At 35.8% G+C, this 27,246-nt stretch overlaps 1 protein-coding gene across 2 annotated transcripts in view; it reads right to left on the reverse strand.

The window, feature by feature from the left end:
* Nucleotides 1–26,861, reverse strand: part of SCAF8 (SR-related CTD associated factor 8) — a 45,414-nt gene extending 18,553 nt beyond the window's left edge. For both annotated transcript variants that reach the window (XM_070932641.1, XM_070932640.1), the window contains exons 1-6: nucleotides 26,715–26,861; nucleotides 13,148–13,231; nucleotides 12,064–12,108; nucleotides 10,110–10,271; nucleotides 6,878–7,034; nucleotides 460–590 (exon numbers count right to left, since the gene is read on the reverse strand). In XM_070932641.1, coding sequence (XP_070788742.1) covers nucleotides 460–590; nucleotides 6,878–7,034; nucleotides 10,110–10,271; nucleotides 12,064–12,108; nucleotides 13,148–13,231; nucleotides 26,715–26,744 — 609 coding nt within the window. In that variant the 5' untranslated portion in view covers nucleotides 26,745–26,861. The remainder of the gene's footprint in view (nucleotides 1–459; nucleotides 591–6,877; nucleotides 7,035–10,109; nucleotides 10,272–12,063; nucleotides 12,109–13,147; nucleotides 13,232–26,714) is intronic.
* Nucleotides 26,862–27,246: the final 385 nt, after the last annotated feature.

Raw genomic sequence — 27,246 nt, forward strand, 5'->3', positions numbered from 1 at the left:
TGGTGTATAAATATTACAGAAAGGAACAAGGTCTACCGGCAAGACTGAAATTGATTTGAATATGGATTTAAAAATTACAAGCTATAAGAATATGGAAAAAGATGATAAACTGGATATACAAATGAAACCAACTGAAGTGTTAATAATTTGAAAAGGTATAAAAATAACAAGGTAATAACTAGATTTACAAGAATTGTTATGTTTTGAAGGAATTTCAGAGAAGGGATGTAGAAAAAATGAAAAGAAATCAAGTTCTACAAGCTACAGGGAAGGAATATAAAGTTGGTTTATTTGATATATAGATATATTATCTCTAGTAACTCTTTAAGGGCCTTTTGCTGACCAGGGCTGAACAAAAAAATTAGTCTTTAACTTTTCAACAGCAATTTAAACTATATGAAGCAGAAAAGCAGAATTATGTATTTCTAGATAGAGATCAGGCCAAAATGGATTTATTACCTGTTGGCCTTGTGGACTCTGCAGGATCTGTGCTACAGCAGCAAGTGTATCTGTATTAGTTATCTGAGATACCCATGGATCAGGTAAATTTTGGATTACATTGGCTGGAGTAGCAGGAGTTACTGGAGTTCCTGAAAAGAAGATAAGCATTTATATTTAGATACTGTTGGAAAGAAGTAGAAAATAGCAAGAGATTAATCACATTTGTATTTCATCTAATCCATTCTTAGCCATAAAAAAATAACTGGGTGACTATGGAACAATCATTCTGTCTCAGCCCAACCTATTTCACAGGATTTTTAAAGGTAAAAACAGGAGTGCTCTTAGGTATCTGAAACTCTTGAATAAGTTGTGATATAAATACAGTACGTAAATGTCTCCCATCTATTCTGAGTCCAATTCAGCTCTCCTTTATCATGTATTCAATGCGAGAAACTGGAAGCGTCGTGGTGAGACTGGCTGGAAAATAGCTGGCTGCGACAAGCTCCATGAAAATCCAGCCAGACAAACTGCTGTTGGGGGGGGGGGGGTGTCTTCAGACTGGAACCGTCCTGTAGGGACGGTGAAGAAGGAGAGGCGCCTCGGACAACCAAGAGGAACAGGCAAGTTCTTCGAAAGGTCAGAGGCAGCTCTTCAAACCGGCGGTGGGGGGTGGCGGCCATTAAAAAATGGCTCTGAAGCTGGGGCAACCGGAATATGGTTTTTGTGCAGGAGCAGTGTTTGAAAGGAGTGTTGGTACCGGGTGAGTGATTGGCCAACTCACAGGTAAAAAAGGGAATTAAAAAAAAAAACTTTATAAAGGTGTCCCGGAGCGGAAATGAGTGGCTAATTGGCACTTGGGAATTTTAATGGAGGAAGAAGAACAAAGAGGAGGTTAAAGTACTAAAGCACAAGAAAGAAAACTTTATAACTGGATTTAAAATTGGATTTGGAGAAATTAAAATTAATATAAGAAAAAGAAACCCGAGTGAAAGTATTTTTTATGAGGATTTGAAATATTTTTGACAGTTTTGACACTTGAAGGATGAACAAAGAGGAAGTTAAAATATTAAAGCCCAAAAAGGAAATTTTATAACTGGACTTAAAACTGATTTTGGAGAAACTAAAAATAATAAAAGGAAAAGAAATCAGAGGGAAAGTATTTTCTATGTGGATTTAAAATACTTGTGTAAGCTTGATACTTTGTTGTTCTGGGAACATTGTGGATTGGAGAGAGACATCTGTGGATGGAAAGAAAGCATTACAAGACTGGCCCGAAAATTGAAGAAAATAATAGCAGTGAGCTTGACTACTAAAAGAAACTGTGAGAACTTTTAAGGAGTATTTGTTTTTTTAATTGCTTGGTCTCGACTTTCAATGGAGGTAGAAAGTAACAAAGCTTTAAATTGGAGTGGATTGGACAAACATTTGAACTAGATATTACCTGGAAATAAAAAAGAGATTATATGGACTTTAAAATCTTAATTAAATATAAGCTAAAATATTAACAATTTTTTTAATTGACAATATGGAGTCTTGGATGTGTGAGGAATTAATTGAGATGTTTAAAAACATGCGTGAATTATTAAAGGGCGACAAAAAGTCAGAGATTTTGCTAGAATACACAAAACAGGAAAAAAAATATAAATGAGAAGCAAGAAAAGAGCCTTGGTGGCACAGCGGACTAAAGTGCTGTTAAGTAGCACTTAGCTGCCAGCTGCCTGCAATTACTGCAAGTTCAAATCTCACCAGGCTCAAGGTTGACTCAGCCTTCCATCCTTCCGAGGTAGGTAAAATGAGGACCCAGATTGTGGGGGCAATAAACTGACTTTGTATAAAAAGAACACCACTTTGGGGGGGGGGGGGGCGAAAGCCCTACTAGGCAGGTATATACAAAAGTATGAAGGCTATTGCTTAACGCATTGTAAGCCGCCCCAAGTCTCCAGAGAAGGGCGGCATATGAATCGAACCAATAAATAAATAAAATAATACTGAAAGAAAAGGAATTGAAGGTAAAAAGTTAGATAATTGCACTGGGATTTACAGTGGCAAAAAAAGAGTGGACGGGGGAGGGGGGGATATCTCCCCAAAAAGAATCAATCAAAGGGAAGAGAAGGAAATGGAAAAAGATTAGGAAAAAGCTTGGGGAGAATTATGCGAGTAATAGACTCAAAAGTTAGAAAAGGGATTCAGGAGAAAAGATACAATAAATATAAAAATAAAAAAAAAAGAAAAAGAAAAAGTTAAGAGAATGGGATGAAAGGAGAAAATTATTAAGAAGTGAAATTTTGGAGAGACCAAGAGAAAATGGTTAAAAGGGGAAGAATAGTGGAAAGAAGGAAGGGAAATAAGGTATATATTAGTAGATTTAAGGGAACTGTATTAGTATTATTAATTGTGAATGTAAGAAGCGAATATGATGATATATATTGTTTATTGTAAAATAGAACAGCAGATGAAAAATGAAGTGGCAATTTGGTTTAATTATGAAAATAACTGAATCAAGAGATAAAATTGAAATGATAAAAAGAGTGATGGGGTTTTGAAAAAAACATGTTGTAAATGATGAAATAAAATAATTAATTGATGCTATGGTAAGAAATCAGGAATTAAGGGCGGATAGTGATATTGCTTATTTTTTTTTTATTTACACTTTATTGGGGTTTTTTTTACACAAATAAAATATAATAACAATTCTGTGATATTGCTTATTAGGTATTAAGAAGAGATTAAGATAACATGTGGAAGGTTAATTAAGTTAAAGGGTTTCAATGTAAGAATTGAATATGATGAAGCACATTGTTTATAGCCAAAAAATGTGATCAGGTAATTAATTGATGTTATGCTAAGAAACTAGGAATTGAAGTGCGGATGATGATATTGTTTATATATTATGTATTAAGAAGAGATTAAGATAACAAAAAGAAGTAGGGAAAAAGAATATTATGGCTGAAACTGAAATATGTAAATTGTATTTGGAAAAAACAAAAAGGAAAATTGGAATAGACTATAAAAATCAATATATAACTATGTTATAAGATGTGTAAGTTGTGATCCAGTCGACACTCTGTTCATAAAATATGTATGTAAAAGAAAAAATTAATAAAACTTGTTTAAAAAAACCATGTATTCAATGCATTAATATGAATACTACTCTAATCCACAACTCCCCATTAACAACATACATGGGAACAGAAAAACAATGTATAATATTTAGTGGAGTAAAGTACTTTGCATCTCAACTCTTGGGTGACTAGCTTGTTCAAGCTACTAGTTTATCAAGTCTATCTTTTGGTGAGCAGACAGTACATCACAGTAAGTCCACCTACTTTTCTTGATTGCAGGAGATAACCGTGAACAGAAAAGCAATATAATATAGTTATCAGCTTTGGAAGCCATATTAACACCAGAAGCTTCCACGCTGCCAACTTCTTGCGCTTGGGAAAGTAGGAGGGGGGATTCAGGAGTGATTGTAGTTTAGACATAATAGCATTCTTCCCTTTGGTCAAGGTCATGGTGTTTCTGTATCTGGAGGAGGAGTGGTTGCAGTGATGGCTCAGGTTGGGACCGATGATGATTGGGCCATGTGACAGGGTGCAGGGGCTGGATTTGGGATTTTGATTTACTGAGGGAAAACCTGGAACTCTCAGATTCGGGTTTTCCCAGATGTGCCAGTATACCAATTCTAATAAATGGAACTTTGAGAAATGCTTGCCTCGGAGTTTTTAATTGGAGTTGGGGCTTTCTGGAATGCTGACAATAGTAGTATTCTCGGGGTGGCTCAGCACTCCACATGACCCAAAGGAGATCAAAGCCCACCTCTGAAAGGCAATTTTATCCGTTTCATAATATTTTTAAGGTATCTTTATCCCAGATTCACCTTACAAATATCTATTAATGGTAGTCCTGATATTAAAGATTGCCAACATAATCACTTTTTACATAGAATGCTGTGAAGCATGATCCCATGTGTTTGCTGTGAGCAAAAGGACAAGGCATTCTCCAAGTCATCTGTCAATTCTGGAACTGAAAGTTATTTTTTCTGATTCTCTATTTATAGGAAACAAACTATCTCTCCAGTTTGAGTTTGAAGTAGACCTTCAGAGCCCTGTGTACATCTTGTTTGAGCCATGTGTTATCAGTTGGCAAGGATATTTTCTTGTGCTTGTTGGAATTTTGAATAACTCAGAGCTCAAAATTCATATCTGACCTAGAAACATTTTGTTTTTATGGAATATGTACAGATTATCTGAGAGCCCCTAATCTTGCAAACCAAGGCTAAATTCCATATAACGAAGTCGGTGGGAATTTGGTTAATGAGTCTGAGGAGGGTAATCAAGACTTGTTTATTTTATTTTTATTTATTTTATTTATTTATTTATTTTTTATTTAAGACTTGGTATTCAATGTTGACTAACATAAAGAAAAAATGGGTCTGAAAGCAGTACCCTTGACCTATTCTGAAGAAATAGTAATAGCAATAGCACTTAGACTTATATACCACTTCACAGTGCTTTATATATCTCTCTAAGCAGTTTACAGCAGGGGTGTTAAACTCAATTTCATTGAGGGCTGGATCAGGGTTGTGTTTGACCTTGGGGGGGCCTGGGGGTGTGTAGCCAGAGTGGGTGTGGCCAGTTAGACGTCACTTGTGTCAGAGGTGCCTTTGGTGACTCGAGTGCTCTGCCAGCAAGAATGGGCTCCCAAGCTCCATTTCTGATTGTGACAGCCTCCTGCAACCCTCTGCCAGCAAAAACAGCCCTGGAGGGCCACACACAGTGCTTGCAAGCTCCGTTTTTTCTGGCAGAGGCATTATGAGCCGGTCCTTCACTGTTTCCAGGATGGCCCCGCGGGCCAGATCTAAGTGCTCCATGAGTTGTAACTAGCCCCCAGGCCTAGAGTTTGACACTCCTGGTTTACAGAGTCTGTATATTGCCCCTAACAATCTGGGGTCACCTTGGAAGTATGGAAGGCTGAGTCAACCTTGAGCTGATCAGAATCAAACTCTTGGGATTGAGCAGTGAGTTAGCCTGCAATACTGCATTCTAACTACTACACTACCACGGCTCAATGAACATAAAGTGGTTCCTTATGAGTGCAACCCAATCATTACTAAATCCTTCTTCAATCTGGTGAGTCTCAACATATTGCATGATAGCATGTGCTCTGGCTCCAAAATATGGTTTTGGTATCAACAACTTGTAACACATTACCATCATATTGTATAAAATATGATTTTATATATCAAAAGCTATAGTATTATTGAGAGAGCATAAGCCTGTCTTTTAGATTTGTGTACTTAATGTTGTATAATATGCTGACCCCTAATGGCTAATGTGCAAATATACTACAGTATTTTTCGGAGTATAAGATGCTCCGGAGTATAAGATGCACATTAGTTTTTGGGGAGGAAAACAAGGGGAGGAAAAATTCTGCCTCTGCCTACCAGCATCCATCGGTATTCATCTGGCTAGCGTCCTTGCAGCAAATAGCAAACAGCCTGGTCAGCTTCAGCACATTATCACACCCTGATTCAGCACGAGCAGCTGATTGGCGGGTGGATCGGCCTCCCAGAATACCCCCAATCTGTTCCAGGCTGCAGGGATTGCCACAGACCATCACTGCCTCCATGCCTCATGTTTTTGGCCTCAGTGCCTCATGTTTTTGGCCTCCAAACATTCCATTTTAGATCCATTCCAGGCTGTGGGGATCGCCACAGCACATCGCTGTTGATTGCCGCCTCCAAAAACAGCTGAAAGGTGGGGGCCCGCGGATGGGCGGGGCTACATTTGGTGTATAAGACGTACCAAAATTTTCACCCTCGTTTGAGGGGGGGGGAAGTGCGTCTTATACTCCGAAAAGTACGGTATTTTCCTGGAAAAATAAAGTTCTTAACAATGGCATTTTTAACTTAAATATTATGTTGAACTTAACCATCTTCATTAGACATGTTTGTGTATGCCTTAATTCTGGACTCTGATTATAATTCAATATAATCTATTTTTCTACCAATAGAAATTTCACAAGCAAATATTAACCAATTTAAGTATTTATTTCATTCAAATCCTTATAGAAAAAAATATTTTTTTCATTTCCCCCTTATAATTCCTTTCTTAGTTATGGTGCACCTTTCAAAAGACTAGAAATAAAATACAAAACAGCTATAAAAATATAAAAAATAAAGTAAGTCCCTATCCAAAGAAACAAAATAAAAAACCTAAGAAACCTGAATATATATTTCTGTATACATATCAGAAAAAAATACTATTCAAGGAAAAATATATACATATCAGGAAGGAATGTAACTGCAAAAAAGTAATGCAACAAAAATCTATTATTCTTGCAAATTTAAATTTTAAAGATGTAACAAAGGGAAAGGTGTTAAACATGAATATTTGTCATGGATATAAAACAAAAGGATATTATTGGTTCTTGTTACCTGGTGTATTATTACTCAAAGTAGCAGTTGTCCCTGGTAAAACTGGAGTCACAACTGGAGGAGGAATTCCTGCTGCCATATCCAGTAGAGGCTGGATAATTTCACTTTTGAACACATTATTCTTCTGCCACAAATTGAGCACTCTAACAATTTTACTCTAGGAAGGAAAGAGATAATATTTAATTTTAGACTTTACATCATACAAATTCCTATTCCAAGTTAAACAGCTTTTAAAATAAAACTACTGAGGCTACATTCAATATTCCTTATGATGGACAAGGATCAGGAATGTGTTGTGGATTTCAGTATCCTTTTTATATTAGGATTGGAAATCATGAAACTTCAAAATTATTTGTCATAGAGTTAGCAGACAAGTCCAAAACCTCTATATTTCAGTCAACATTACTGCTAAGATCTAAACTATGATTTGACATACTCATCAAACCATGATCTGGAGATAAACCATAATCAGTTGATTACATTCAGACATCATAATCAACTATAGTTACCAGTCAAGAAATGAATGAGGCAAACAAAAAAAAAGGTAGATTAGTAAACAGCTGATGGTACATTCCAGTCCCTATCTGCAAAGAAGATGCCTTCTCCAGTCTTAGAGAATAAAAAATAGCCTACGTCAGTGGTCCCCAACCTTTATGGCTTGGCAGTCTGGCGGGGGGGGGGGGGAGAGGGGAACCGGCCCGCCACTCGCACATGTTGAGCTGCACACGTGCTCCAGCCAGCTGCTCGCACAGCTCAGTTCCAAACAGACCATGGCTCGATAGTGGCCCCTGGTTGGGGATCCTGATTTATGTGACACAATTAACAGACTTGTTCAATTTGGATTAGATTTCCTCATTTTATTCCTATGAATGCACTGAATGATTCCAGTGATTCAGATTCTGAATCTTCTAGCAGTGGCCAGAAATTCTTAGAAAGTTAAGAACAGAAATGAATTCTATTATTGAAAACAAAAGGGTAATGTCCCCTTCCTCTGCAGCTGCTTGTGCACCTATTAAAATAGTTGGGGGTTAGGGAAGTAAAGTCATAAATTCTACTGCCTGAGTGAATTTAATTTATGGGATCCTAGATTCCATTAATTCCAAATCTTTAGTATTCTGTTTAAACTATTATTTTGAATCCACAAGAACTTAAAAACTCTCAATTTTTCTCAATTTTATAGAGCTTAACTCATTTATATACATAATGTATAACTTCAGGTTAGATACTGTCATGCTTAATTTCATATCCATTCTGTAAGAATATTATTATTGGATTACCTTGGCATGAATACATTATGCACTGTTTAATGTACAATAACAGCACAGATCAAAAACACCATCAGGTCACCTACTAGAGACCGAGCCTATCTATGCATTTGACTTCATTATGGGGTTCAAAAATATGGCCCACATGCTATATGTTGAAATGATAATCTAGTACCAATAAACAATTATATTCTTTTCCATCTGCAATTCATTATTCAATAAAATTACCATATTTTTCAGACTATAAGTCGCACCGGACTATAAGACGCACCTAACTTTTGGGGAGGAAAACAAGAAAAAAAAATCTGCCTGTGCCTCCCAACATCCATCCGGTATTCATCTGGCCTATTTGCCGCACCCCAATCGCTGCCGCCTGTTCAGCACAGCGTGTTCAGTACAGCCCATTTGCCGCTGCAGCCCGTTTGTCGCCGTGCCCCATTCACCACCACCGCCTGATCACCGCAGCCCATTCGCCACTGCCGCGGCCCGCTCTAGAATAGCTGATCAGCATCGGACCAAACCCCCACCGCAATATTCGCTATATAAGACACACAGACATTTCCACCCACTTTTTTTGGGAAGAGGGGGGGGGAAAGTGCGTCTTATACTCCGAAAAATACAGTATATTCCTTTCATTTGTTCCACACATCAAAAATAGTACTAAAAATATTGGAAAATGCTGATTGATATAGTGTTAATTTTTCCAAAATAAACAGACATCTGCCTGTATGTAACAACCTGAAAATTAATGTACTAAAATGCAAGGAAGTTGTATCTCTCAAGGGAAACAGAATACTGCAATATTTATTAGTAGATGAATGTATGTCCCTTGCAGAGAGTGAAAATGGAAAACATTTAAAATGTACAGATGATGGTAGAAAGATAGGGAGTGGTACAGTAGTGGGATTCAAAAAAAATTACTACCGGTTCTGTGGGCGTGGCTTGGTGGGAGTGGTAAGGCTTGGTGGGCGTGGCAGGGGAAGTATACTGTAAAATCTCCATTCCCTCCCCACCCCATGAACCTGCTTTCCAACTCTATGTGAAGGGCAACCAAAGAAGACCCAGATGATCAGCTGGGACTCGATCAGCTAGGACTCAGGAGGCAACGAATAGATGGGGGCAGAGCCAGTCAGAGGTGGTATTTGCCGGTTCTCTGAACTACTCAAAATTTCTGCTACTGGTTCTTCAGAACCGGTCAGAACCAGCTGAATACCACCTCTGGAGTGGTATGCGAACTACTACAAAAAACTATTCTTTCCGAAAGAAATAAGAATGTGTTTATGCCAAAAGTACTTTATTATATTGGATTGAGAATTGGGTAGGTCAAGGAAAACATAAAAGCTGAATGTAATGGGTCTGAGTTCCTTATGAAGGATATGTGTGGTATAACCATAAAAGATTATCATTCAATGAGTAGTGAATTAATATGGACTGAATACAAAAGGCAGTGACCATTATGAAAATACATTGAGATGGTTTGGTTGTAATGAAAGAATTAATGAGATTGAAACTACACAATTAATACATGTTGGATGATGTTATGTACCAAAAGAAAGGTGAAGAAAATTGTGACTGTAATAAATTGATGTGTTCTTAAGAAAGAAATGAGAAATTTTAAAAAGGCAATATATAAAACATGATAAAATACAGCAGGGCAGAAAGATATAGACAAATATAGTGAATGGTTTAGCTACATCTCTTTTCTTTTTCTTTTTAATCTCATCTCTTTTTTTCCTTTTGGTTTATTATTTCTTACTCTTTTTCAATACTCTGCATAACAATTTTTACCCCAAGAGGAACTACAGAGAAGACATGCACAGTACTTTTTCCCCTATTCACAAATAGTATTATCTATTATTCGGAACATTGTCAAGTAAAAAAAATACATTAAAAATTGTAAAATTATATTTTTAATGTAAACTGGAATAGTTTATTGGGGAAAGAGAGAAATGTAGATGAATCCATACCTTATCATCCCCAGGGCAACGATATAAATTCTGGAAAGTGCTAATGATGTTATTGCTAAACCGAGGAGCAAACACATCCTTTTCTTGTCCAAACTGATGCCGAGACTGCCGTACAATCGAGTCAATGACATATAATCCAGGCACCTTGTATTCTGGTTTACACTACATAGAAATACAATAAGAATATAAATTTCCTATAAGATTTATTAGCTAAGCTATAGAAACTATGAATGCTTTTTTTTCCTGTATCGTATTGTTTTATATTACAATGAGTCATGAATATAGTAATGGTATAATCATTTGTTGGAAAATTTCAAAGTTCATTTATATAAAGGTAATAAAAACTAGATAATTTTAGGGAAATGTACCTTCATTTTGATGTTAACAGTTGGAATATTCTAAGTTTTTAAACTATTTAAATAATAACACAGGTAGTCGTAGGGAACATAGCAATTTCTCAGAGGCATGACTCTTCTAATATGTACTCTATGCAGCAGTTATGGCACCAGCTGGTATTATGGGGAGGGGGGTAAAATTAAGACAAAACTCAGTATCAGTGGGGAGGCTTTTCCTCTGGAAGAAACGAAAAACATTGTGATGCTAAGTGCTCCCCTTATCAACTCATTCTTACTGGTTAAAAGCCCAAGCACTGAGTGAAAGTCAGAGTCCACAGCAGAAAGGAGTGGTACCAAACATGCTAATGTTCACTGTTCACTGTCACACACAGAGATCTATTTTATGGGAGCATTTCAAACTTGCATAAGACCCATGATATGCTACCTGCACTCTACAGACTTGATGTAAGTCCCCTGCAGTTGATACTTTAGCTTGGACACGCTGAGCTTTTGGCTCAGTGCACACCAAAATTTACCCTCCAAGAGAATTATCTAGTATTGTTATTGAAGAATACCTATGTCAATACTTGGCAGAAGTAGCCTTAAAAGTAACTCAGACACTTTTTCATCTATGAAGGTATGATTATATGAAAACAAAAAGACAAATTAGAAACCGATTGATATTGATTGCATATAAGGTCAATTCATAAAAGTTCTTCTGGAACTGAGATCATACCCTTGTGTGATAGGGGTAATTGAAATTGTGCAATAAGTATTGATGAGTAGGGCCAATATAAAAAATTACACCATCATGTATAGTTTGTTAGTATTAACTGCGTTGCTCACAATTTATGAGCAATCTGCTCACATAGAATGACATTGGGTTGGATAGGACAAACAACAAGATTATGGACATTACCACCTGTGCTCTTACAAAAAATGCAGTAAGACAGCTAGGCAATTCACTCTCATACGGACAGTAAATGTCAAACCAATGCCAGGCTGAGGTTTACTGATTCTGATTCCTCTAAATGTTGCCATTCTATGGAACACGATTTATTTACTGTTCAAGTAGATAGATGGGTGTTCCATCTAGATGGCAAGATGTTCAAATATCTGTTCTGAACCTCTAGTAGAGCTGTTATTTAGTGCAGAGGCTAAGATCTGAGGCAAATCTGTGGCCCTGTTCTGTTACTCTGAAAATGTATGGGTAAATTCCAAAGGAAGTTGAGCTTTTATTAAACTGAATTCAAATAATATCCATATAATAGATAAACCCTTTATGATAAGCAAGCAGTCATGGAGTTTTTGTGATCCAAGGGACCCACTGGTTTCAAGTAATCCATGTAAAGGAAACAATAAGTGAACTGAATCACATAAAGGACTCTTCATATTCCAACAGGCTATTCTGACTTCCAAATAAGAACTATCTCTCATTTCATGCTTGCCCTTACAACTGCTCCACAAAGGAAAAATAACATACTGTACCTCATCAGATTGTAAATTGTGGTAATATATCCAGTAACATTAATGCCTTTAATACGTTCATCTATATGTAAACATCTAGATTCACGATTATTTAAATTACTAAAACTATAATGTTTTGTTTGGTGACTTACCTTTTGAATGAATTTCTCAACACTCTGTACAACATGTTTGTAGAACTAAAAATAAAAATATATAATTTGTTCAATAGGTTTATTATTTCTTCATTTGTTTATTTATTTATTAAACAAATTTATATAGCCATCCAACTCACACATTTGTTATATTCCGGGCAGCTTACAACATTTATATAGCTTCCACTATGTACCATCTTCTTTCTTGTTTTAGCAATTTTCTGGTTAATGTGTGTTATTTAATTTAGTAAATGATACTCTCAAGACCCACATTTGGAAGATTTCCTACTCTCTATTTCTTTCTTTTTTTTTTTTTTTAAATATTCCTTTAATAGAAAATAGAGTTTAAGAATACAGTAAAAAAGGAATTGCTGCTTCTTTTTGAAAAATGTATGACCAAATACTAACATTATTTTTAAGGGGAAAGGAGGACACCGCAGGAAGGAAAAACATTTTACAGTGTCTAATGGAAATCCCTCATTGAATGGGTATTTAGGATCCATTATTTTTGGCTTTTGTTCCCATTAACGATCTTTTTTTTATCTATTGACTACATTATTTATTTAATGTAAACAAAACCTTTCCATTTAGTGTGTGTTTGTGTGTATGTACATGTATGTATTTGTATATGTATGTATGTATCAGTGGTGGGTTTCCCCCGGTTCGAACAGCGGGAGGCTCCACCCACCAACCCCGATGTCATCAAAATGCTTCTGTGCTTGTGCAGAAGAGCACGCACGCGCAGCCCCACTACAAACCGGTAGTAAAGATAAGTAGAACCCACCCCTGGTATGTATGTGTATCAGTATGTGTGCTGTGAATTAAAAGCCCCAAAGTATTAGAGCTATAGGGACACATGCAATTGTTAATATTTAACATATTTCCAGACAAATTTCTTTTATGCAGAATTAAGAAAATGCCACAAACAATATGAAAACATATAACTATTTTAACCGACAGTAAAAAAAAAAAAATTAAATGGAAATTGAGATAAGGATAAGAATACCTGGGCATTGCTCTGCACTAACTATCTGGACCATTTAAAGCTAAGAAACATTTGTAAACTATATAATCATTTTCTTACCTTTATGGCCTTGATTGCTGCCTTAGTAATCTGGGTCATTTTAGCCTTTGAAATAGGAGGCTTGTAATCATTCAGTGAGTAAAGCTGAAAGAAAAGAGAAATTACTGTGAATATAAATGGAAAAAAACTATTAAAATTATGTAACAATGTTAGATCCACTAGTAATATTTTCATCAGATCAAAATTGAGCTTTAATTTATTGCAATTAATCATGTCCATTATTGATATGGCACTTTCATGAAACCCAGGATGATTTTGCATTAACTGAGAGAACAGTATGGATTCCCAGTACAAAAATAGTAGCATTCTCCAGTTTCTGGAGTAGAACTATAGAATCTGTTAGTCAAGTCTAGAACTGAAAAAAGCAGGAGGAGTTTTCCCCTTACCGTAACTCTGTCCCTTAAAAGACACTGTTTTTTGTAGAAGCAAGGCTGGCAATTTTTTTGTTGAATTCAAACTTAAAAGTCAAATGTGACACAGTGAATCCTTTTCATTTTTACCACATTAAGGACTAGATTGCAATAAAGTCTGAAATCACTGTTCATCTAGATCACAGGCGTCAAACTCACTGTATCACGTTGCCATCACATGATGTTTTTCCCATTGACAGAGCTGGGGTGGGCGTTGCCTGCGCGTGACTCATCTAGCCCCGGGCCGCCAGTTTGACACCCCTGATCTAGATGCATTACAAAGTGTTAACAATTATTGCAGCCCTCTTTTCTTCTTTTTCCCCATCTAGATTAGTTATCTCTGCCATTTTTGCTTTTGTTTTATGTTGTCCCCCCTCCCCCGTTTTGAAAACTGCCCAAAGTTGGGCAACATATAAATTTAATAAATTAATAATATTAAATATATTTGCATAACACTACTAAAAAGTGTTATGGTAAGGCCTGGTGTGAGCAAGGTACAAATTCAGATGAAGTATTATACCCATTATCTGAATGTACAATTCATCACTGATTTACTTACAGCACAATCTAGCATGACAGTCATACATCAGGAAGAAGTTAACCATGTATTTTAAAGAAAAGAAAAATCAGAAGTGATGAATGGTCAGCCACCATAAAGATGATTATGATACTGTCCACACTGGAGAGTTATCAATTATTATCATGATCAGCAGCTGATCATAACTAGATGTTCTACTTGAAGCTTAACAGATGAAGATGATTTACTGATGTATAGCAAGGAGGTAATCTCATTCTTTCACTGAAATCAATATTTGGCTGCCAGATTGTTTCTTGAGATTTTCACTCTTATGCCCTTTCTATCAGAGATCTACAATACCTGGATTTGAGTATTCCCCCATGAAAGTGTTCTATCTGATCAAGTGTTTTATTTGCCATTATATATTTCTGAATGGAATAATTCCACTTCACCTGGGGGGTGGAATAGGAAAATTCAGAGCATAGCATAATCAGGAACTCACAAGTCCATATATTTAAGATGTTAAATAGCTAGACCAAGTTTTCCTGTGTTCAATGAAGTTTACATAAAGGAAGACCATGTGCACTATTCTTAAATACAGAAAATATTCTAGACACAACTCCTGAGCACACTAACACAGGTTCATATATTGTTACACTGTTCAATGTTATCCAGTTTTCTTAGTCCATAAATGAGCAATGTAATGCCTCTGGCCACCATAGTACCCAACATCCCTAAATGCCATCAATGAAACAATAATTAAGCAATCGCACAAGATTTCAGGGCTTTTGAACGAGTCCTTGCATACATATGGAAAATAAAATCTCAGCTATTTCCAAGCCTCAAGCAGATCTGCTAATTAAAATGATTGACAACCTTTATCTTACTCCCTGTTCCCTTTACATACAGTAGTACTATGGGGCACTAAGTTAACATATACAGATGCTAACTGTATCTAAATCTAAGTGCTATTTCCCACTTTCTACTAAATACTTTTCATGTATTAAAAATATTGAAAAAACTATTTCTGATTTATGCAAATACCAAAGCAAAGAGATTACAATAAAAATTTATAAAATAATAAAGCAAATATTAAAATTAATCTTGAAAAATGTTTATACAGTAGTTGAATCACAACTATAAATTCAATCAACCTGCCCAAAAGAGGAATATTAAAATTAATAATTAGTGGTAATTATAAACTTGTGGATCTAGTGAGAGTTTTCCTTCCATATAAAAGTCATCTTCCCTTGCTCCTGCCAACTGACTTCAAATGAAGTGTAATGGGCAGGGGTCCAGAAGGCAAATTGTAGTGTAAACCTCTACAAGCATCACAATTACACCCTCAAGCTTGTGAAAAATGAAGTAGATTCTATACATCTGTCCTAGATTATATTAGATATTTTAATTAAATCTGAAACAAAATTATGTAGAACAAGAAGTTTCAACATTTTATGTACATTTGTTGCAGAAAGCACTTGAGAGTTGAAAGTTTTCTTTCTGTTTTCCAGAGTAGATAACAACAAAAACTGCACTGGACAAATACTGGACATGTACTAAGGGAGCAAAATAACATGTCTTTGCTACACTCGCCCCTGTGGGAATGGATAACTGTGAACCCTGTTATTTGCTTGATTTTCCTCTGCAGAGGAATTAAGTACCTTGACAAAGAAGTTACCACAAACTACTCTAACTCCAGATAAACTTCCCTGAGAAGGGGCGTTTCCTATGTGACTGCCACATGATACAGAAAAGTTTTGAAGTTTAACAATCTAATTCTAAGTCAGTTAAACTCCACCTTCAACATCATCCATCTTTTTCATAAAACATAGCATAGAGAACCACTGTTAATGTATGACATAAAACTTACTCTATCAAGGAAAGTAACAGCAAGTATCAAAGCCTCAAAAAGCTTTCGTTATTGAACCTTTTGGGAAGTTTACAATGAAGTTCTCAATAAACTTCATCCACTCTCATCCTTCCACTCTGAGGTAAGAGTGAGGCCAAAGGAATCTGATCCTGCTACATGTCGCCTATACCCATCAAAGGTCCAAACGAATGCTAACTAGCCTAGCGAGTATTGATTCTTCTGGTTTACCCAAAATATAGTGTCTTCATGACTTCATCTCCCCTTCTTAGTGAAAAACTAATGACATTTTAGTACTACAAACTGTACTATACATCTATAAAATGAGCCTATATTAGGAAGTCTTAGTAAACAGTTCTTTTAGGGTTTCCAGAAGTCAGAAAAACAGATCTGCAGCAAATTCATTTTTGAAAAACAATGGCAGATGCATATTCTTAGATAAACTAAATAAAAAGGCCAAACCAAGGAGAAACCCGTTGTGGAAAAGTAGGCAAACACTGGCCTGGAGACAAAATCTGTTCCAAAACTCTGCTTAATCAGAAATTATTTAATACTCTGAGAAACAGTAAGTTTTCAAATACTTGCATTTTTATGGTATTTTGCTGTTCAACCAATAAACAAAAACTAGACCTCTCAATCTAGTGGGTCTTACTACAAATTCCATCTTAGCTTCATATAGCTGCTGTCTTTCGTTTATAAAGATTCAGGGTAACAGTAACCATTACATCTTAAAAGACTTTTGTAATGCTGTATAGGAAAAGAAATATGTAGGTTTCATTCTCCTGGATTGTATATATTTTATTGTAAATGGTTCATTACAACAAATTTGAAACAAAATTAAAAGTCTCAAAATAATTAATAAATTATCTTTAGTGGTCATTTATTCTTAATTTTTCTTCAATAACATTTATCTACATGCTGTCTACTCACTTTTTAAAAATTTCCTAGCTATTCTATTTTCATTTTTGTTCTAAAATGAATGGCTGAACAATGACATTGTGTTGGTTTCAGTTCAATTTGAAACTAGCATGACTGTAGGAGATGAAGGTGCTTATAATTTTTACTTTTATAGCAAAATTTGTTATATTTGCTTCAAAACTATTTTTTTAAAAAAATAAATATATAAAAGGATTTTTCTTTTACCTCTGTAGCCTATCTTTCCAATATACAATGAATAAAAAAACACTAATTCATTAAAAAAATCTCCACTATCATTAATATTGAAATCTACAGAAAGCAGTAGCAAAATATTTGAACCAAAGATGTTGCTTAAAAAAAATCTGATTTTTTTTTGTACTGCAGATTTGACCAATCCAATTTTAAAGTTATGGTTTGTAGATTTTGCATCATTATTACACAATATCTTATCCTCCTCTCAAAGTGGAAAAAAGATGAGTCATGGTTTCCCAGATCAATGTACTGACAGATGAAAAATATTATATTCACATTAATATACCTAAAAGAATATTAAAACATTTTAAATTAAACATATTTTAAAAAATCAAGCTGCAAAAGTAATTCCCCTTAACAAAATATATGAATTCAAAGTTATAGTTTCAAAGGAGAAATTGTTCTCTACATTTTATTTTAAAGGATAATTTTATTTTAAGAATATGTATGAATCGAGAGAAAAGGCTAGATAGTTTAGATAAAGGAAAAGATATGAAACTACAGATTACATTTTAAAAGGAATTCTTTTCATTTAGATTAAACATCCATTTAATCTCGCATTCTGTTCCAAAAGTGATTGGAACATTAATAGTTCACCTTATGGCTCTTTCTGCATTATATTTCATCTGATATAGATCTATTCTATGAAACTATAAGCCTGCCTGCATTATGTTTTTTGAATTACAGAAATATTTTGCTTTGTAAATATCTAAAATATACTTGATATGGTGGGAGAAAGCAAGTTACTTGATTCCTGTATGGGATATTCATATAGTCTTGATCTATCAATTTATGTAATTATGTAAATTGCCAATTAATAGCAATGAACACCTGAAAACATATTATCAAATCATAATGTGCTGTTATTCTTTGCATGTTCTGTGTCTTTTCTAAATTCTTTACAAGCAGCAGACTTCCAATAGACTGGAATTCAGATTTTGTCACAATAGTATACATAAAAATTGGAGAATATTTAAAACAGCAAGTAATGATAAAAAACAAAGGCTACAATTGTATATAAAAATTATATACAAAATTGTTTTCTACTTTACTGAAAAATGTAAACAAGTTGTGTCTGCACATGCAACCTGAATTACAGATTTATTGCTCCACATATACAAGCAAATAAGCAACTAAGCAGACTTAACATGATATCAAATTTGGGATTATCTTTTATGTATCCGAAGAGGCTAGGATTTATACATCAACCAGAAACTCTAACTTAAAGTTGATTTACAAATGTTACCTTGCTTGGGTATAACAAAGCGTAATTCTGGAATTGGATTTCACACTATGTTCTTTATGTATGTTGTACAGAAATATAACAATCTGAGCACATCAGCATGCTATTTGTTCAAATTGCCATTAAAGGAATCAGGACCCTTGACTTATTGTTATCAATGAACAGGAACAAAAAGAAAGAAAGAATTGATCAATCAGATTCAATAACATTAGTATGAATTTATACCACTATGATATTAATTTATAATAAAATAGATGGCAACACTTTCTAAATGCATTAGTAAATAAAAGCACGAAATAATAAACGTGTATGAATGGTCAAAACACGATAATCTGAAACAATTACGTTGTTTCACAACTGAACTATTATTAGAGAACAAAACAAATTAAACAAAAAATCCTATGACTATGTTAGTGAAGTTCAAGAAAATATTCTGACTATGATTATTATTATTACTGTAGTAAATTGAAGATGAGCAGTGGGAAATTACAGTGGGAAAGTACTGTATTTTTAGGGAGGAAAATAACTAAACGCACCTTAGTTTTTGGGAAGGAAAATAAGAAAAAAGCTGACTGGCGGGTGGATTGGCCTTCCGGAATACCCCCAATCAGCTGTTCCCAGAGGTGAATTTTAACAACAGGTTCGTTGGTTGTGAGCTCTGTGCCTTGCTTTTTTTTCTGCCTCTGAAACTTCTGAAAGTCCATTTCAGGGAAAACTTTTTTTCCTGCCTCTGAAAGCCTCCGAAAGAGAACTTCAGGGGAGGAAAAAAAAGCTGTTTCAGGGGCTTTTTTTTCTGAAGCTTCATTTTGGAGACTTTTTTTTCTGAAACTCTGTTTCTGAGTCTTTTTTTCTGAAGTTCCTTTTCCAGAGGCTTTTTTCAGCCTCTGAAACCTCAGTTTGAGAGGCTGGGCATTGCTACATTTGGAGTATAAAACACACCCAGATTTTCACCCTTTTTTGGGGGGGGGGGGAGGGAAAGGTGTGTCTTATACTCCGAAAAATACGGTAGTCAAGTAACCAAATTCAATTTAGTTTCTATTTCCTCTGCAGTTAACATCGATATCTGCTAGCTTAGCAATTTTATCTGAAATAAAATATTTGAGTCTGTTGGAATTTGCCATGTCAGATTGAAAAGGCTACAAGGTAAGGATGTCCTTTAACTCCTATACTTTTCATTTTGGTTCTAGAAGTTCTGATTAGAGAGATTAGACAGGACAGGAAAATCTAAATTTTGAAGATAAAAAAAGAGATGTATAAATTGAGAATTCTGTTGATTAGTTTTGATTCTACAAGAAGCAAATAGTGGAATGGAATATTTAATGAAGAAACTGAATGACTTTGGTACTCCAGGAAGCTTTGACATAAAGAAACAATAAAACCAAAATGTTGGTTAATAATATGACGATACTGGATAAGGAATTTCTGATGAAAACATCAGGTTTTAAAGTGGTTTTGTTTTATTCAAGATAAAGCTAACTTTGAGGAAAGAATTGAAGACAGAAGGGTGTGTTTGCCATTGATTCACATATATATCACAAAAAGAATGGTTTAATTTAGGTAAGAAAAGCATGGTTTTGAATTAGCAAAAAGTGAATTTGAAATGCAGTGTGCTAATGATGATCATGTTATTTCTAAGGTTTATAAAATGTTGTTAAAACTGAAAACTGAAAATGAGTATGTTAAAGATTGTATGATTTGATTATAATATAATGACTGATCAATGGAAGATATGTGGATGAAGATTACACTGAAACATAATTTGAAAGAAAATTTTTGTAAGATGATGTATTGTTGGTATTTAACGCCTGAAAAATTGTCAGAGATGTATAAAGGAGTTTCAAACTAGAAATGCAACTGTAAATATGGTACTTTTTTGTCATCTCTGGTGGACTTATGAAGCAAAGAAATATTGAGACCAGATTTTTTTTCTTAATTCAGAAGATTTTTTAAAAATATGTAAAACTGAAACCAGAAGGTTTTTTTTTTTAGGTTTGATGGATAAGGAACTTGAAAGAAAATCCAGAACTTTGTTGTTATAGATGTTGACTGCAGTGAGACTCTTACATGCACAAAGGTAGAAAGACACATTAATTCCCACAATGGAAGAATTGATGGCAGGCAGAGATTGGCAGAGTTGGCAGATAGCAAAATTGGCTATTCTAATTACAGAGAAGAATTTATCTAGTTTTGTTTTGATTTTGAAATTACATCTGATTTTTATACTCAAAACTGAAAAAAATGAAATTTTGATTGGATGACTAGAATGATTTTGTTGTTATAGAAATTGCTTAAAACTTTTAGAACTGTAAAGCAAAAGTTTGGGATTGTATAATTTTTTACCTTTACCTTTATTTCTGCACTTCTCTTTTCTTTCTCTTTCTTAATTTTTATTTCTACTTGTATTTTATCTTACAATAAATTTGAAAAAACTTTTTAAAAAACAGGTAACCAAAGCATCTCCATCAATCAATAAGATAAAGGTAAAGCAGTCCCTGTGGATTTTACTCTGCTGGTGATTAGCAAGTATAGGGAGCAATGCTCATATCTATTTCAAGGCAATTGAGCCAGCGCTGTCTGAAGACATTTCCACGTCATGTGGCCAGCATGACATCACAGAGCACTGTTATCTTCCCAGCAAAATGGTATCTATCTATCTACTCACATTTGCATGCTTTCGAACTGCTAGGTGGGCAGAAGAGGGGCGAGGACGGGAGGTCATCCCATCGTGTGGCACTCGGGTCTCAAATCTGGGCTGCCAGCTTTCCAGCTGACAAGTCCAGCATCTTAAACACTGAGTCACCACACTGCCAATTTACTTACTTCCAAACTACCTTTTAACTATTTTTACTATTTGTAAAACGAACAGAAATGCCAGAGATATAATACAGTTACTGCTATATGTTCCATCTAATTATTTTATGAATTTATTTATAATTTTTTTTAACAAGCATTCTTCGACACACTATTTCTACCATCACTTCAGTACAAAATAAAGGTTATTTTTAACAAAAACATTAAAAGGTAGGGGTTTGCAAAATATTGCAAATTCTAATTGTGTGTAGTTCTAAAGCATGATGTCAAACTCGGCATGTCACGTTGCTGTTCCGCTATGTTTTTCCCATTCACGGAGCTGGGGTGGACATGGCCTGTGTATGATGCATCCAGCCCGCGAGCCACCAGTTTGACACTTCTGTTCTAAAGACTATTATTTGAACTTGTTTTGAACAAGACTAGATAGTCTTACAAATCTGGATGTGTTCTCATTCTGAAATATCCCCACTCTGACCTCAAAACATATCTATTTCAAGATTAGAATATTTCTGAAATGGTTAGAATAACCCATTACAAACTTGAAACAACCAGACAGCCCTAATAAGCAGTTTTTTGGGTTCACAGTACATAAATATTAACATCTATTAATGTCTCAACTAGAGAAACCAACATCTGATTGGTAATCAATAATATGTTTTTTATTGTTTATACACAAGGTTTTGTTTCTGTATCCTTGTAAAAGAAGGAACAGTGAATATAAAATCTATTTTTTAAAATATTTTTTAGCTATTCCCAAATTATTTTACAGGAATATAGTATAGGAAGCAAGCTTAAATACTGCTTAATAGAAATCTTTGTGAACTAATATTTTAAAATAAATTTGGAAATTTAGGCCAAAGCTACCTAACTTTTTTTTTAAATGATACTATTTCCTTGTATTTGGGAAAATAAATTTAGTATTATTAATATTATAAATTATAATGAATAAATAACTTAAATGGATATTGAAAACTCACGTTACAAATTGTTACATATTCATATTACATTATTCAGTGCCAGTAACATGTCTCTATGTGCAATTGGTAGACTTGAAGTATTTTAGCAGAAGGTGAAACAGATACATTCTATACTTTACTTAAGGATCTAAAAGATGCACCTAAATCTTAAGGATGGCTTTTGTTGTTTACATATTCTAAGAAAGCAGTTGTTTTTTGTTATCTGCATCTAGTTGATTTCTGCCCCATCTCTATTGGTTCACTTTGTAAATGAGAATGTAAAATGAACAGGGAGGAACAGAAAACAGGCAATGATTCTGCTGAGCATGGTGCTGAAACAGAGTAAATAGAACTGATTGTGAGTCAAGAAATATTAGCAGAAATAGTCCAAATTCTCTTTACAAATCTTATTGGGCTTCCCCTTACTAAAATTCCAAATGAATGACAATCTTAATGTGTACTACCATATTTGCAGATAGCATTGCACAGGAAATTTATAAGTAGACCGATAATTGTGCCTAGATTTTTTTCATTCATTTGAAATTAATTCAACATATAGAATAAACAGTTATACAATTAACAAGAGTAAACATAAGTTCAAATGGTCTCAAGCTTTATTAAAAGAACACTAATGTATTTTCTAAATCAACAACAAACAGGCTGTGTTTATTTTGAAAATTATTAGGAAGTTGTAGTTTGGAATGCACTGGAGTCCATGCACAAGGACCTCTTTAAAGAAGAAGCATCTTCCTTATAAGCTTGAGAAAGTCACAGCTCTTTTAATGGGTTGTATGAAAAACTCACTGTACTGGTACTTCTGTACTTCCCAAAGCAATTTTTCAAAATCATTTTCAAAACATGAACATAGAAGGCAATATGATGCCCTCTGTATATTTTGGACTATAACTCTGACAAGACATGGTTAGCACTGTCAATAGACAGCTATTTTGAAGGTGGTATTACAAAACTCTAACCACACAAATCTTTGCTAACATTTTGAGAATATTCTGTTATAGAAGGGTTTACTTTCAAGATATTGCAGATAGGCCAGGGGTCTGCAATCTTAAACACTCAAAGAGCCATTTGGACCCATCTCCCACCGGGAGCCACAAAATCTGGGTGGGCGTGGCCAACTCGATGTCACTCACTTCCACCAGTCACATGACCCCCCCAGCCACGCCTACCCAGCTGGTCATTAGGGCAGAGAACCAGTTGTTAAAAAACACCGGGAATCACAAAACCCTTTTGACATCTCTCTCCCTCCCCCCTCTCCCTCCCTCCCCCACTTTCTCTCTCTCTCTCTCCCCCCCTCTCTGTATCTCTCTGTCTCTGCCCCAACCACTTCTCCATCCCCCGCCGTCGCCTTTACCTTCTCAGGCCAGGCGAGGAGTGACTGGGAGGGGAGGGCGAGGGGCAGGGGCAGGGCCAGCCAGTAGTGGGATCACCCGACGAGGAGCCACAGAGGGGCCAAAGAGCCCCATGCGGCTCCGGAGCCGCAGGTTGCTGACACCTGAGATAGGCCATGCTGCCTATTCCAGTATCCCCCACAGGGTGTGTTATTTTTATTTTTTTTATTTAAACATCATTAGGTTTTCTTTCTTAATTTTCTGGATACAGAATTAATTAGCCTAAGTGAAATCAGAAGCAGTTCATGATTCTACAATATTGTTGAAGCCAAACATGTCTAGCAAATATTTGAATGGAAAAACATTAAAGAATCTTAGTTAAGCTGCCTTAAACTCAAAGCAAAGATATATAAATGAAATAAATTTCTTATTTCAAAGGGAAATAACAGGGAAAAATAAAGAATATTTGTTTCAAATGTAAGTATAAATTATAGCAGCTACAGATGTGAAGACCTGTAAAAAAAAATACAGGAAAAAAGATGAAAAACTGAAATGAAAATTTTGCAGTGGAGGAAAATCTTATTATTCAATATTTTCTATTTTACAATGACTAAATGCTTAAAAATTGTTCAAAATGCACAGAATGAACATTTGTATATACAAAGCAATTTGCAGCGTTTGTGAATAATTTCACCTAAATATGGATATCAATTTTCCACGGCATATGAAGTTTAATTTGATGCACGATCAAATTTTTCTTTAATACTGGCACTATATAAAATGATTCCTGTCTAGAATATTTATATTTATTATGAATTTGGGGTTTTATTAAGGAACCTTCTATTCTTGCCAAGCTTAAAAACTGAATTAAATGATCTACAGAAAAAAAGTAGTTTTTTTTTTCAAAAATAAAAATCTATAAATCTTTTTCTACTAGATTTAGCCACATTATATGCCATTAAAACAAAATGATCACATAAATTGCATTATAATCCTTAAAAAAATCCAGCCAACTGATTGGATATCACCCCTATAGTACAGTTTGAAGGTCTGGCATTGAAAAATTCTGAACAACTTAAGGCAAACAGTTCAAACTTGGATTGTTTTTCTGAGTTAATATTCCTTGACTCACAATCAGTTCATTAAGTATTTTTTTGGTTTCACATAAGTTCTTTTATTAACCCAACAATTACAGTTTGTAAATCATAATATATTTATGAATCTAGGGTTAAGCCAGATACCAATAATCTGTAGCTGAATTATTCAATCCTATAAATGTACATTTGAATGTAAAATCACAAAGGTTGAATCTCATTAAATGCAATTTTAGGCATGTTTAGGCAGAAGTAAAATCTATTAAATCTAATAGTGCTTATTCCATATAGATGTAACCTAAATGCAGGTAAAAATAGAATTACAGTGCAATCCTATAGTTGTCTATTCAAAAGTAAATGTGAAGAGTAAAATGTAATGAATTTTTTTTAGATTACAACTCTACAATATTCTACGTATGTAATGTTGTGGTAAGTTTATTTACATATTTTAGGACAATTAATATTAACCACAAATGATATCTATAGCAGCTCTCTGTATACTTGAAAGCACCTAAAACATACATGAAGTCTTTTGCTTTCAAAGCAAATGGCTTTACATAAAAATTAAATGTTTATAATACTTCATTTCTAACTGATGTGTGTTTTATGTTTATGGTCTAACTAATCCAATTAATATTCTGAGAAGCAATTTTCATGGCAGCTTTCAAAGTGACTTACTCTGAAGTAGGTATGTGTTAATTATCACCCTTTTAGCTTTTTTGATGCGTTTACTCAAAAGTAGATCCACCACGTTCAATACAGCATAACCAGTAATTCAATTTGATGTCTGTATTCTGACACACCCACAGTTAAGTGAACCATGGTTTACTTAAATTTTCTGAATTCAAGATAAAATGAACTATGAATTAATCACAGGAGCTGGGTTCATATAACAAACCAAGCTAAAAATCTGTGCTTCCACATATCATCTAAACAGCCCACATATAATTTCATGATTGTAGAAATAATCTTGCAAACTGATCTTAAAAATGGTAGCACTACTAAAAGTTTTAACCATATCGGAGTTCCTCATAAAACAAATGTGGGGGTATTTTCTCCTTTCACCACTCTCCCAAAAGGTTTTCTTTTTTTCAAAGTACCAAATCCATTTGCTTCATAAAGTAGTATAATATTTGCACAACCAAAGCCAAGTAAACAATATGTTACATTCAGGAAATAGATGGGTCCTCCTTCTTAGCAACCTGTGTTTCCTATACATCTCTGTATCATTCCCACCCATCCCCCAATTAACCAAAATAAATGAAAATAGCCTCTCTTGTTATTAACTCAGCAGTTTCGATTGGTTGAAATTAAGTCACTCCCCCCCCCTTTAAGCAGGCTATTCCGCGTATATAGCACAACTCCTAAAGATACCCTTTCCTTAGTTGTTGTTGTGCATGTGCTGCTTTCCCAGGCTAACGGAAGGAGATGCAGACTTTTTTGTTTTTGTTTTTGTTTTTATTAGGCCTCTTCCATCATCCGGAGTGTTGCCGTCTCCGTATCCCAAACCCAACCTAATGTAAGCAAAGGTTATATATATGTATATAGATATATATTATATTTATATTACACTAGGTAGCATCTTAAGGGCGGTTGCAAGCAGACCCCAAACCTCCCATCTGCGGTTATTTCACATACGTTCTATATTAACGTAAGCTAGCACAACTGTTATTTGTGGGGAGGGGGAGGTGTTGGGGAAAAAACGTTTCCCCCGCCCCCCCCGGGACAGGGAGGGTGAAAGGTATTTAAAAGGGGCAGAAAATGGGACTGAGAAGAAATTTGGGGGAGGGGGGGAGGGGCAGAAGCTGGGCCGAGCGGGTGGTTAAAAACCCCAGAAAAACAAACCCGAGGTGGTTTGGGGTGTTATTTTTCCCCCCCTCTCCTCAATTCCAGCCCTCTCCAGTGGAAGAAGTAGGAAGACGTCCCCCTCCCCCACCATTCCCCGCTCCACTTTTCTTCCTCGAATAGCCCTGGTTCTTTCCTCCCCCCTCCCCCCCCCCCCACCAACGGCATCTAGGCCTCTCTTCCCACCGTAGTATTGTAGAAGAATGGCAGCAACCGCAGCAAACGCTCCCCCCCTTCTCCCCGATCTCGGGCGACGAGAGCCTCTTCCCCCCCCCCGCATCCCCTCCTCAGAGAGTCCCAAAACAGACCTCGCTGTTAAAAGCTTTCACGGCCTCCATGTTGTGTGGCGGAGGGAAAAAGGCTTTTAGACACCGCGCCGAAAAGGGGTTGTTCTCCGCTGGGGTGACGGCGGTCGGCTTCTTTCATGGGCCACCGGGCCTCGTCGCCATGACGGGGGTAGCGGACGGGGTTAAGAGGGGGGGGAGGGAGCGGCGGACGGGTCGGGGAAAGGGGGGGCTCCTCCCTACTCCGCTGGGCCGCCCCAGGGCAGGCTCGGCTGGCGCTGCAGGGACAAACACGCAATAGCTGCGGCGCGGGCACCAATATGGCGGGCGGGAGGGCTCTTGGCTCGCAGCGGCGTACTTCCCTCCGAGAGCAGCCGAGACGCGCGGGCCAGAGCGGCTCCTTAGCGGGCGAACGCGAGCCGTGGAGAGGCGCGGCGGCCGCCAGCGAGGTAAGAGGGCAGAGTGTCTTTTTTAGGGTGGTTTCTCCTGGTACCCTAGAGAGGGTTCGGCCAGAGAACGAACTCCCCTCGCAGGAGAAGGGCGGTACTGCAGCGGA

The sequence above is a fragment of the Pituophis catenifer genome, unplaced genomic scaffold (assembly GCF_029215685.1).
Source record: "Pituophis catenifer annectens isolate HBS135680 unplaced genomic scaffold, rPitCat1.0.hap2 SCAF_1, whole genome shotgun sequence".
Classification (NCBI taxonomy): Eukaryota; Metazoa; Chordata; class Lepidosauria; order Squamata; family Colubridae; genus Pituophis; species Pituophis catenifer.